Consider the following 11702-nt stretch of genomic DNA (forward strand, 5'->3'; position numbering starts at 1 on the left):
GAGAGATCCTAAAGAGCCAGCTCAATGGGAAGAACAAGATCCCTGCTATCAACATGTATATCCTGCCAGTCATCAGATATCCTGTCAGGCCCAGCCCAAGAACAACGATAAAACAGTCCAGTCTAGTCCAGTCCAGTCCAGTCCAGTCCCTTTATTAGCTTATACCTTATAGACAAAATCTTGCCAAGGTAAATCTATACTACAGCAACTAGTGGATATACCCTGTGAGATTCTAGGGAGTGGCTATCTTGAACCTCTTTCGCTTCCCACACTCCCCCTGCAGACTATGCTGTCTCTTGCCTCCTCCCCCTTCCTGGAAAGCACCTCCTCATTCCTGATAACCTTGATCTCCCACATATTCTGCTGGTATAGCGAACTGGCCAAAGGAGGACATGGAGACTGCAGATGTGAAGATCCAGAAGCTCATCACAATGTATGGAGATTTCTACCTCATGTCCAATACTCAGAGGAAATATATTGGGATGTCATTTGGACTGGCAAAGTGTGGCCGGATGGTAGTAAAGAGAGGGAAGGTAGTTAAGACTGATGGGGTGGAACTACCAGTGGGACACTTAGCAGACATACAGACCAGCTACAAATACGTTGATATCCCACAGCCATATGGGAACCATGATGAGGAGGCAAGGAAGACAGCAAGATCCAAGTACCACCAAAGGATAAGAGAGATCCTAAAGAGCCAGCTCAATGGGAAGAACAAGATCCCTGCCATCAACTTATACACCCTGCCAGTCATCAGATACCTTGTCAGTATGGTGAACTGGCCAAAGAAGAACATGGAGGCTGCAGATGTGAAGATCCAGAAGCTCATCATGTGTGGAGATTTCTACCCCATGCCCAATACTCAGAGGAAAGAGGGTGGGTGGGGTCTGGTGAGTGTCAAAGCCACTGTCCTGGATGAAATCCAGAGTATCCAGGAGTACATCAGTAAGATGGCACCCAAAGATGAGCTGCTGAAAGAATGCCTCAGGCAGCAGCAGACATGGGAGGAAGTTCAAGTGGAGGAAATACCATGGCAAGACAGGCCCCTGCATGGGATGTACCATCGACAGATAGCTGAGGTGGCTGACATTGGGAAATCCTATCAGTGGCTGGAAAGGGCTGGACTAAAGACAGCCCAGAGGCACTGATCATAGCAGCACAAGAACAGGCACTAAGCACCAGATCCACAGAAGCAGGGCTCTACCACACTAGACAGGACCCAATGGGCAGACTGTACAGAGAGGCCTCAGAGACAGTCCAACACATAGTGGCAGGGTGTAAGATGCAGGCAGGAACAGCATACACTGAATGGCACAACCAAGTAGCTAGCATTGTGTACAGGAACATCTGCACAGTGTGTGGGCTAGCCCCTGCCAAGTCCAGATGGGAGATTCCACAGAAACCCATGGAGAATAACAGGCCTAACATCCTGTGGGACTTCCAGATCCAGGTACTGGCCAATCAACCAGGCATTGTGGTAGTAGGCAAGGACCAGAAGACAGTGGTGGTGATAGATGTAGCAGTGACAAATGACAGCAATATCAGGAAAGTGGAGTATGAGAAGCTTTAGAAGGACCAGGGCCTGAAGGAAGAACTAGAGAGGATGTGGAAAGTAAAGGCCAAAGTGGTCCCAGTGGTGGCAGGAGCACTTGGGGCTGTGACTCCTAGGTTGGAAGACTGGCTCCAACAGATCCCAAGAAGAACATCAGGGCTCTCTTTCCAGAAGACTGTAGTGCTAGGCACAGCTAAGATACTGCACAGAACCCTCAAACTCCCAGGCCTCTGGTAGAGGAACTGAGATTGAGGTAGACACCTACCACCCATAGGGGTGAGAAGGGATTATATATATATATACATACACACACTCACACACAAACATACACACACAGAGACATCAATAAACAGCATGTACGGTTTTGAGTGCATCGAGGTTTGATGTGTTACACTGCTATTTTACAAGCTGCACTGGTCCCAATATGCTTGTGGGTGAATTCAAGATGCTGGTTATCATTTTTAAAGCATTGTATGGCACAGTTTACCTGGAGAGATGTCTCCCTCCAGGGGTTTCTACCGATTCCATCAAGTCTGACAGATGGTTACACACCAGATCCCCTCTATTAAACAATGACATCTGGTGGGAACTAGGCAACATGCCTTCTCTGTTGTGGCACCAGCCTGTGAAAGACACTCCCCCAAGATCTGGAACACACCAACCTTCCAGTCTTTCCAGAAGGCAGTGAAGACCTGGCTCTTCCCCAGCTCCTGGGCCAGGATGTTACTAGCCCAATATCGGTGTGGTTTGGGTTGTGGGACTGTGATGGCGCCTTGGTTGTTGTGATGATGATTTTAACTTTGTTTCCCATTTTGTTGATAAAGGTTTTATTATATTTCTTATGGACTGTTGTTAGTTGCCCAGGGCTATACATATTAGATGGGTAGCCATATAAATTCTCTAAATGAATGAATGAATGAATGAATGAATGAATGAATGAATGAATAAATGAATGAATGAATGAATGAATGAATGAATGAATGAATCAATCAATCAATCAATCAATCAATCAATCAATCAATCATACAAACACCAGTTTTAGGTTCCTAATCCTTAACCTATTATGGTGGTAGAAGGTACCCTCCCCATACTCATGTGGGCTGAATTCACTAACAAACTTAAGAGCTGCTCCACCCACCAATGCATATGAACTGCTCAAAGTGGCCTTGTAAGAAGGCATTCTCAGCAAGCTGAATTGACCCTGAGTGGTGACAGGGAGAAAACTCAGCCAGCAACCTCTGGCCCAGGAAACCAAATGGTTTCTGTTCACTGACCGTATCTCAAAGCTAGTATGGCTAGCATGCTGACTGAGTAGGAAGGGATAAATAATCATAAGGTCACACAGACGGGATTATCTAAAATATTCCAATGTCACGCTGTAATTTCCACTGTGTCTGCCTTTTCTTTTGTCTTGCCTTTGCAATGTGGTGGGGCAAAGATATAGAAGCCCTGGTTTGTGTTTGCTCATGGCCGCTCAGCAAAGTAAGAGAACTTTGCTGGGGGACCAGTGTATCCTGCGTTATTGCTTGTATGCATGCAAATCAAATCATGTTGTATCTTCAGTGTGATTTGGTTTCTTTGGGAAAGCCAGGTTTTGGCCACAACATTATCCTATCTCCTCCTTTTCGAATGTACCCAGCAAAAGGACAAAAAGGCAAGGACATACTTGATTTCACCTATGGCAAAGAAATGTTTCTTTATGTACACTTAAACCTCCGTGTCATCAAGAACTGTCCATTATAATAATGTCTAAAATGGTACCATAGAGGTGGCATGTTTTCTGGATTGAGTTGGGGGTGATGTAAATAGTTTGGTACTGTCTGTATTATCAGCTTTGGTGGCAAAACCCAATTAGTCAATTGCTTTTTAAGAGATGGGAAAATCACTCAACAGTCTTCAAGGAATCTTGAGGTTTCTTCACTGTCTGTCTTTCTAATGTCTATCTTGATATTGACCCAGTTCTTGTTTTCTTGCAGCTAGAATTGGTTTGCAAAACATTGAAAACCCAAATAGAACAACATAATTAGTTCCCATGGAAAATTGTTTGCCTGAAAAAATTAATATACCCCCCTCCAAAAAAACACCAACCTCTGAAGAACTCTAAGGTGAAAGACAAATTCAGTTAAATTTGTTCATACGTTATTAGCTAGATGGATAATTTATTTCCTAATAGACTACTTCTGTGTGTAACTAATGGAGTTTGGACAGAAATATTCAATGTAACTGTTTGAAATGTGTGCACACCTTCATCAGATTACTTGCTTATTCATGTATATGAAGGTGGCTATGTATGTCCAGTTATCTGCCTGTTCAAAATTTAAGCTTGTTCTTTTTCTGTTTCTTATGTATTAAATGCTCTCTAGTGTTGAGCTGAGGCCTCAATATAATTATATAGATTTTGGGTGTGAAGATGCAGCCCAGTAAGCCAGCACTGGAAGACAGGATAGAAAAGATCTCCACGGCCACCATGTACTTCCCCTTGGTGCTCAGATAGGTGGGGACAAAGGTCAGCCAAACGCTGCAGAAAACCAACATGCTGAAAGTGATGAACTTGGCTTCGTTGAAACTATCTGGCAACTTCCTGGCTAGGAAGGCCACAGTGAAGCTGAGAAGGGCCAAGAAGCCCATGTAGCTCAAGACACAGTAGAACATGGTAATGGAGCCTTCATGACATTCTACTATGATTTCTCCTAGAAGCGTCTCCATGTCCAAATCTGGAAACGGAGGTGATGTGCCCAGCCAAATGGCACAAATACCTACTTGAAAGAGGGAGCAGGAGCAGATAATAGAATAGGCCAACTTATGCCCCACCCATTTGTGGAATAGGTTTCCTGGCTTTGAGGCTAAGAATACTATAACCACTGTGACGGTTTTGGCCAAAATAGAAGAAATGGCAACAGAGAAGATGATGCCAAATGCTGTTTGCCGAAGGAGGCAGGTGGCCTTATTGGGCTGTCCGATGAACAGAAGGGAGCAGAGGAAACAGAGAAAGAGAGAGATAAGGAGAAGGTAGGTGAGGTTGCGATTGTTGGCTTTGACGATGGGAGTGTCCCGTTGCTTAATGAAGATTGCAAGCGCAAGACCTGTGGTAAGAGAAAAGAGAAGAGCCAAGGAAGCCAAAGTAATGCCCAAAGATTCTTCGAAAGTCAGAAAGTTCAGCATCTTAGGAATGCATTGTACACGAGCTTCATTTGGAAAATGATCCTTGGAGCAACTCTTACAATTTTGCATGTCTGGAATGAGAAGATAAGATAAGATTATTTGGAAAGAATCCCAATCATCCTTAAGACTGGACGCTGCTTTATCAGGAGTCCATCACATGAGTTTTGGAATGTATTTGAGATACTATGGATAAGTGAACAAGTAAAAGTGGATTATGGTTGGCACATTTTTCTTTCTGTTCAAGCAGACTTGCTCCTTTGAAACTCATTGCTTTATTAGAAAATATGCAAAGGAACAGCAGGTTCCTGCTGTTTTCTCCATGCACTCACTAGGAAGAGAGTTTAATTCAAGAGCATCCTTATCTTTATCTTTACCCAAAGCATTTTCATAAAATCAGAGATAGATGCATCTTCCATTAGAACTTGTGAAAGTACTAAGCAAAAGTAAACAGATAAATAAAAATCTGTTACTGCAAATTCCCAAGATCTGTGGAGAAGGCAGGGAGTAGAAAAGAGACAATTGGACAATAAGTTCTGGAGGTGGGCAGTGATAAAATATTGGAGAATTGAGAAACATGCCCTTAGTTGCATAAGAGCTGTGTCCTTTAGGTGAAATGTGTTATCTCCAAGGTGCTAGTAAGATTCAGCTTCCAGTATCCATATACTGTATAGTATAGAATTATACAGGTAGTCCTCGGGTTACAACCACTTGTTCAGTGATCATTCAAAGCTATGACAGCACTGAATAAGGGAGACATACAACAGGCCCTCTGGGTTCCAGCCATTACCGTCTTCCCATGGTCATGTGATTGCAATCCAGGCAATGTTGCAGCAAGCCATGGTCATGTGATCACCGTTTGCGACCTTCCCTGCAGGCTTCCCATAAGCAAAGTCAGTGGGAAAGCCAGCAGGGAAGTTTGCAGGTCACTCCTGTAAGTCGCTCCTGTTGCTTTTTCTCCTGAGGAGCCTCGCTACAGAGTACGAGATTCCCTGGAACTTGTACTTCGTAGCACCCCCTGCCCACCTGTGTTTTGTGGCAGCTTCTGCTAGCCCATTCATGCGCAGAAGTGCATACCTGTGGCCCCCACTGGCCTGTAGCTCTCTTCTGTTAGCCTGCTTGCTTGGGACTCCAGTCATGTGTGGTCCTCTCTTAATGATCCGCATGTCTCTGGGTTACAACGGCATGTGAGGCTGCCAGGATTGCCGTCACTAAGCAATGCTTTCATGTGATGTTGCACTTTACGAATGAATCACTTAGCAATGGAAATTCTGGTCCCAATTGTCATTGTAACATGAGGACTACCTGTATTGGCATTCACTTTTTTCCTGTGTCAAACACAGGGTCATGAGGATTTGGCCATAAGTGTTCTATCACAAATTCATCATTCTTCCTTTCATGCTACCTTGATTCTGGATCATGGGACTGTTGATAGATATCTATCTCTTGCTTCAGTACACACAGACACACACAAACATGTATACTCACAGAAAGAGAAACAAAGGCATGCACACAGTGCAATCCATGTTTGTTGTATTCTATTTCAAATGGGTGCGATAGCCACTTTAATACAATATATGAAAATAGAGCATGTGAACTCAGCAGAGAAAGATTATAAAGAGAAAGGCTTTCTTTAGACACCTTCTTTTCACAGTAAGCAGGATAGTGGGATAACATTTATAGGAAGCATAATCATGATTTCCCTATCTTGCAACTAAACAGAATAGCTTAGATAGTTGAGTGGACAAAGTATGATAGATTACTTACCCAACTTACCTTCATAAAAATATTTTCTCCTAAGAAGTTACAAGTAAAAATAAACAATAAAATGCCCTGTAAAATGTGCAATTATCATGAGATAATAATTTGATTGCAGTTTTTTTTAATCTTATGCCCCTTACCCATCTGGCTTGATATCATCCCCTCTGGACATGAAGCACAATCATAGCAGCAAAAATCCTCCCCTTCCTTCTTTGCCTTTCTGTATCCTAGAGGACAAGGGTCATTGCATAAGGAAAGAGGTGGCACCTATTTAAAAAATAGGAAGGGAGCAGTATTGAGAAGACATTCTGAGAATTTGCTTTATGTTAATTGAACTTCCAGTATTTAACATTTATAAGCAGTGTGGATGAACAGGGTCAACTGAGCCAGGAGGCAGAGGTAGAGAAATGTCTAAGGAAGATGGTATTGGGGAGCAATTGAAGCATACAGGTAGTCCTTATTTAGTGACTGGTGACTGATTAAGCAAAGCCCTCACTAAGTGAATTGTCACATGACCGCAACTGTGGTTATGATTTCACTTCCGCTTTCCTTTGCTTTATAGTGTCAGGAGGATATGAACCTAAACAGCTTGGTGAGCCCAAACAGCAAGGAAGATTTCTGGAGCTGGACTCATGAGGAAGTTGAGTAAAAGGGCAAATCTTACAGCCCTTTTCTCCACTCCCCGCCTTTGGGAATGACCACCCTGGTGCTGGGATAATTTGCAAGAAGAGAATTAATGTTTGTATTTACTTTCATTGGAGAGGAAGGGATTTTAAGAGAGTAAGCAGGCACACAATTGGGAAAACACATCAAAAGGAATGTGTTAGCACTGGCTATCTGAGGAGCATTCTGGTCATCCACTTAGGAGACAAAAGAAAGCCTTTAGTTGAAACTGATTGGAGTGTTGTCAATTTCCGGCAGCAGCTGGTAGCAGCCAGAGGGTTCTAATTAATTAATTAAGGTCATAGAGCTGAGCTTGTTAACTTGCCTTAGCACTTTTCAGGGACCTGCTGCACTATAGAGAAAAGCAGCTCAGGGAGAGACGGCTTGTTTAGGCAATCTCTCTGCTTTGCAAAGGGGAGAAAAGGGGAAAAGAAAGGGCCAGGCACAGGACAACGCATAATAACTGACTGTAGTGGTGAACGTGACTGGGAGAGAGATACTGTGAAGGTCATAAATGTAAGCATTGGTTGCAAATTTATTTTTCATCATTGTCGTAACTGCAAACAGTCACTGTCCGAGGCAACTGCTAAATGAGGACTACTTGTATTACACTTTTGTCCATAAAAAATTGTTTTTAACCTTGAGTCCCTTTAACTTTCATGGACAGGATTCAGGAGTGAGATATCATTTTCTTCTTTGCCTTGGTTAGCCCAAAGAATGGCTTGCTTGCTTGCTTGCTTGGTCATTCATTCATTCATTCATTCATTCATTCATTCATTCATTCATTCATTCATTCATTCATTCAATTTGTACTCTGTCCAGCATCTAGTGACTCTGGGCACTTAGTTACATTTGCTTTCTTCAACATGATACAAACTCTAAGTAAAAAGAATGTCCATAATCAGCCTGTCTGATGATTCATCTGTTTCAGGACACCTTCAAGTGGCTTTGGAGAGATGATTCTTACAAATTCTTATTTAAAAATGTATCCCTTGCTGATTTGTGACACATGGGAAGTCTAAGCATGTGGCATAGAGTATGCATAAGTTCTATCACTGAAGATCATGCCATTGATGCCTTACCTGAGTGAATTTCTGGTTCCACTGGATTTGGTCTTCCTTAATCATGAAGGTTTCCCATGCAGGAGCCCATGGATCCAGCTCCCCAACGTGGACTCTTTCATAAGAGTTATTTGGGAAGGTGACCAGGTTCATAAGGTCAAAACCAGCTACTAATTCACCCTGTTCATTGAATGTAATTTCATCTCTAGCACTGTTGTTGAATGAAATCCTCTGCAGAAATGAATGTAGCTAATAAGAGACAGAGGGAGATGTGGTATGGAAGGAAGTGAAAAGAGTATTATTACCAAGGAATTATGTCCAATAGTTGATCTGTATGGATTGAGATGCCTATTTTCTACCAATAAAAGAGGCAAGATGAAGAAAAACATTTGCTAATGGGTAGCATCTTACTTTTTAGGAGCCACTTATGGAAATGAAATGTCAGATGTTAAATCAGTATAATGTTAGATGATAATGTGGAAATATCCAAAATAATGACTGGAATATAATTAAATGTTTAAATAGTAAGGTCTTATGGCACAACAAGAAAGGAGTAAACCTAAAAATATCCTCTTCTGTGATGGAATGGTTTGGTGAAAGTCGTGCTCGGGGAGATAAGCATTTCTTTAGCCCCCGGAATGAGCATGGGAAGGTGAAGAGGATCAGACTGGCACCACCTTAAGGAATTTGCAGTGTTTGTTTGCTGGCTTGGGAAGTTTAGATTGAGTCTGGCGAGATGTCAGGTTCAGCCCAAAGAACTCCACGAGACATTACAGATATAGTTCTATAGCATTTATTAGCTTCTATCTACAAGACAGAATCTCACCAGACTGAATCTAAACTTCCCAAGCCAGCAAGCAAACACTGCGAATTCCTTAGCGTGGTGCCAGTCTGATCCTCTTCACCTTCCCACGCTCATTCTGGGGGCTAAGGAAATGCTTATCTCCCCGAGTGCAGCCATCACCAAACCATTCCATCACATTTTCCTCCTCCTCCTCCTCCTCCTCCCACCCCATCTCTTATTTTCATGTTATTGTGATCTGGGTGCTTGGTGCCTGACTTGCAGTTATGACCTTGAAGTGAGCTGCAGTCATGTGATCATGATTTCCGACATTCCTTACCAGCTTCCCACAAACAAATTCAATGTGGAAGCCAGCAGGAAGTCAGAAGTCACAACCACATGAGGTTGTTGCTTAACAACCTGCATGATGCTCGGTTAACAACGGCAACTGGGGCTGCCAGAATTGCTGTCGCTAAGCGATGTGGTCATGTGACATCATGCTTTATGACCACATCACTCAGCAATGGAGTTCCCTGTCCCAATTGCCATAGTAAGCCAAGGACTACTTGTAATGTTTGAATAAGCTACTTTAATTAAGTAAGAAATGTTGTAATAACATAGTGAATATTGTACCATTCTACCATATTGATACCGTATAATTCCAGATAAGCTTTCATAAAGAGGAAATTTTACCTGCCAGGGGTGGACATTCTGGAATGACTCCTTGGCTTCTTCTCTCCTAGCTCTGTGCTTCATCCTAGATGTATGAGCAGCATGGAAGGCATGTGCCAAGGCAAGAACAGCATTGTAAATACTGTAGCTGTGGCCAGTCATGCTCATTTCAAAATAAAATGCAGGGAGATCCTCCAGCCTCTCATCCCCAGTGCATGCATCATCAATGTTTCTTGCTTCATCAGAATTAGGAACATAGCAATCAAAAGCTTGCTCCCAGAAATGTTTGATAAAGCCATCTCCCCTTGCATCAGCAAGCTTGATCTTCTGAAGAAATTTTTGGAAGCCCAGAATCTGTTTGGAGTGAATTGTGAAGGAAAGAGCCCCATGGAACATTTGGATATCAAGGCTTTTTTGCACAATATGTAATGTGAAGTCTATCTGGGCAGTTGTGATCCACACTTTTCCTGTAGAGATTTTCTCTTCGTATTGATTATCAGTTGGAATGAGAGTTGTTGCCAGGGCAATAGAAGCCAGCCATATAATGGCTATAGTTTCACCATATATAATGACTGCATTTGCTTTTTTCTCGGTAAATATGTTAATATGACTTACTATTTGTTCCATCATTTGGGACAAGTCACCAAAATGAATAATCTGGTCAAATCTCTTGGCAAATTCTGAACAGATCCTATTCTGCAAAAGCTTTTGCTCCATAGTCCTTAAGAAACGTTCTCCACCTTCATCATCTATAGTGATGAGTCCTACCCATTTCCACCTGAAATGCAGAAGGAGCTTGACTAAACCCTCATACTGAAGGGCTTCATTTGGGACCATACGATAGAAGGAAGGGAAATGTGATTCTGCAGTGACTTTAGATTCAAATGAGCCATAAGAAATCTAGGGGAAGAAAGAAACAAAACATGAAACTGAGAAAGGAAGAAAGGAACACAGTGGGAAGAGTTTTATTTATTTTATATATTTTCTTTACAATGTATTTAATTCCAGTTTTACCTTTTCTTGCAGAAGAATGCAAAACTTAGTTTATATAAATATATCATTGTTATCTGTTTTAGGACTTCTGTTTATGTTTAGTGGACTTTATGTTAACGAAACTGCAACCTATATGTCTAGAACCAATAAAATCCCATTTAAAAGAGGTAAGTTTCCTTTTTTCACATGCTAGCAAGGTTATGCTCAAAATCCTACAAGCTAGGCTTCAGCAGTATATGAACTGAGAACTACCGGATGTACAAGCTGGGTTTCGAAGAGGCAGAGGAACTAGAGATCAAATTGCCAACATTCGCTGGATCATGGAGAAAGCATGAGAGTTCCAGAAAAACATCTACTTCTGCTTCATTGACTATGCAAAAGCCTTCAATTGTGTGGATCACAACAAACTGTGGCAAATTCTTAAAGAGATGGGGGTACCAGACCATCTTACCTGTCTCCTGAGAAATCTGTACGCTGGCCAAGAAGCAACAGTTAGAACCGGTCACGGAGCAACCGATTGGTTCAAAATAGGGAAAGGAGTACGACAAGGCTGTATACTGTCACCCTGCTTATTTAACTTATATGCAGAGCACATCATGAGAAATGCCAGGCTGGAAGAATCACAAGCTGGAATTAAGATTGCAGGGAGAAACATCAACAACCTCAGATATGCAGACGATACCACCCTATTGACAGAAAGTGAAGAAGAACTAAAGAAACTCTTGATGAGGGTGAAAGAGGAGAGTGGGAAAGCTGGCTTGAAACTCAACATTAAAAAAACTAAGATCATGGCATCTGGACCCATCAGTTCCTGGCAAATAGAAGGGGTAGAAATGGAAGCAGTAACAGACTTCATTTATTTGGGCTCCAAGATCACCGCAGGTGGAGACTGCAGCCATGAAATTAAAAGACGCCTGCTCCTTGGGAGGAAAGCTATGGCAAACCTAGACAGCATATTAAAAAGCAGAGACATCACCTTGCCGACAAAGATCCACATAATCAACAACAACAACAAAGTTTCTTTTAGAAAGCCAGTTGGTGCAATGGTTAAGACATCAGG

At 42.3% G+C, this 11702-nt stretch overlaps 1 protein-coding gene across 1 annotated transcript; it reads right to left on the bottom strand.

Moving 5' to 3' along the window:
* Positions 1-3862: 3862 nt before the first annotated feature.
* On the bottom strand, positions 3863-10486 carry LOC148215236 (vomeronasal type-2 receptor 26-like). The gene is made up of 4 exons (XM_088143919.1): positions 9671-10486; positions 8218-8445; positions 6613-6739; positions 3863-4785 (listed from the first exon to the last, which is right to left on the bottom strand). Exons 1-4 carry the CDS (start codon positions 10484-10486, stop codon positions 3863-3865), a joined length of 2094 nt encoding a protein of 697 aa, XP_088000045.1.
* Between the last annotated feature and the right edge of the window lie 1216 nt (positions 10487-11702).

Source organism: Python bivittatus, unplaced genomic scaffold (assembly GCF_059951505.1).
Source record: "Python bivittatus isolate LINGU-HERP-01145 unplaced genomic scaffold, Pbiv_v1 ctg000430_np1212, whole genome shotgun sequence".
In the NCBI taxonomy this organism is placed as follows: domain Eukaryota; kingdom Metazoa; phylum Chordata; class Lepidosauria; order Squamata; family Pythonidae; genus Python; species Python bivittatus.

What these genes read in the sequence shown, in the direction of transcription:
- LOC148215236 (XM_088143919.1), bottom strand. Translation starts at nt 10,486, where the DNA reads ATGGTCCCAAATGAAGCCCTTCAGTATGAGGGTTTAGTCAAGCTCCTT. An exon ending in AGAATGTCCACCCCTGGCAG is followed by an intron (nt 8,446 to 9,670) that starts GTAAAATTTCCT and finishes GTCTCTTATTAG; the next exon opens with CTACATTCATTTCTGCAGAG. An exon ending in GATGATATCAAGCCAGATGG is followed by an intron (nt 4,786 to 6,612) that starts GTAAGGGGCATA and finishes TTCTCATTCCAG; the next exon opens with ACATGCAAAATTGTAAGAGT.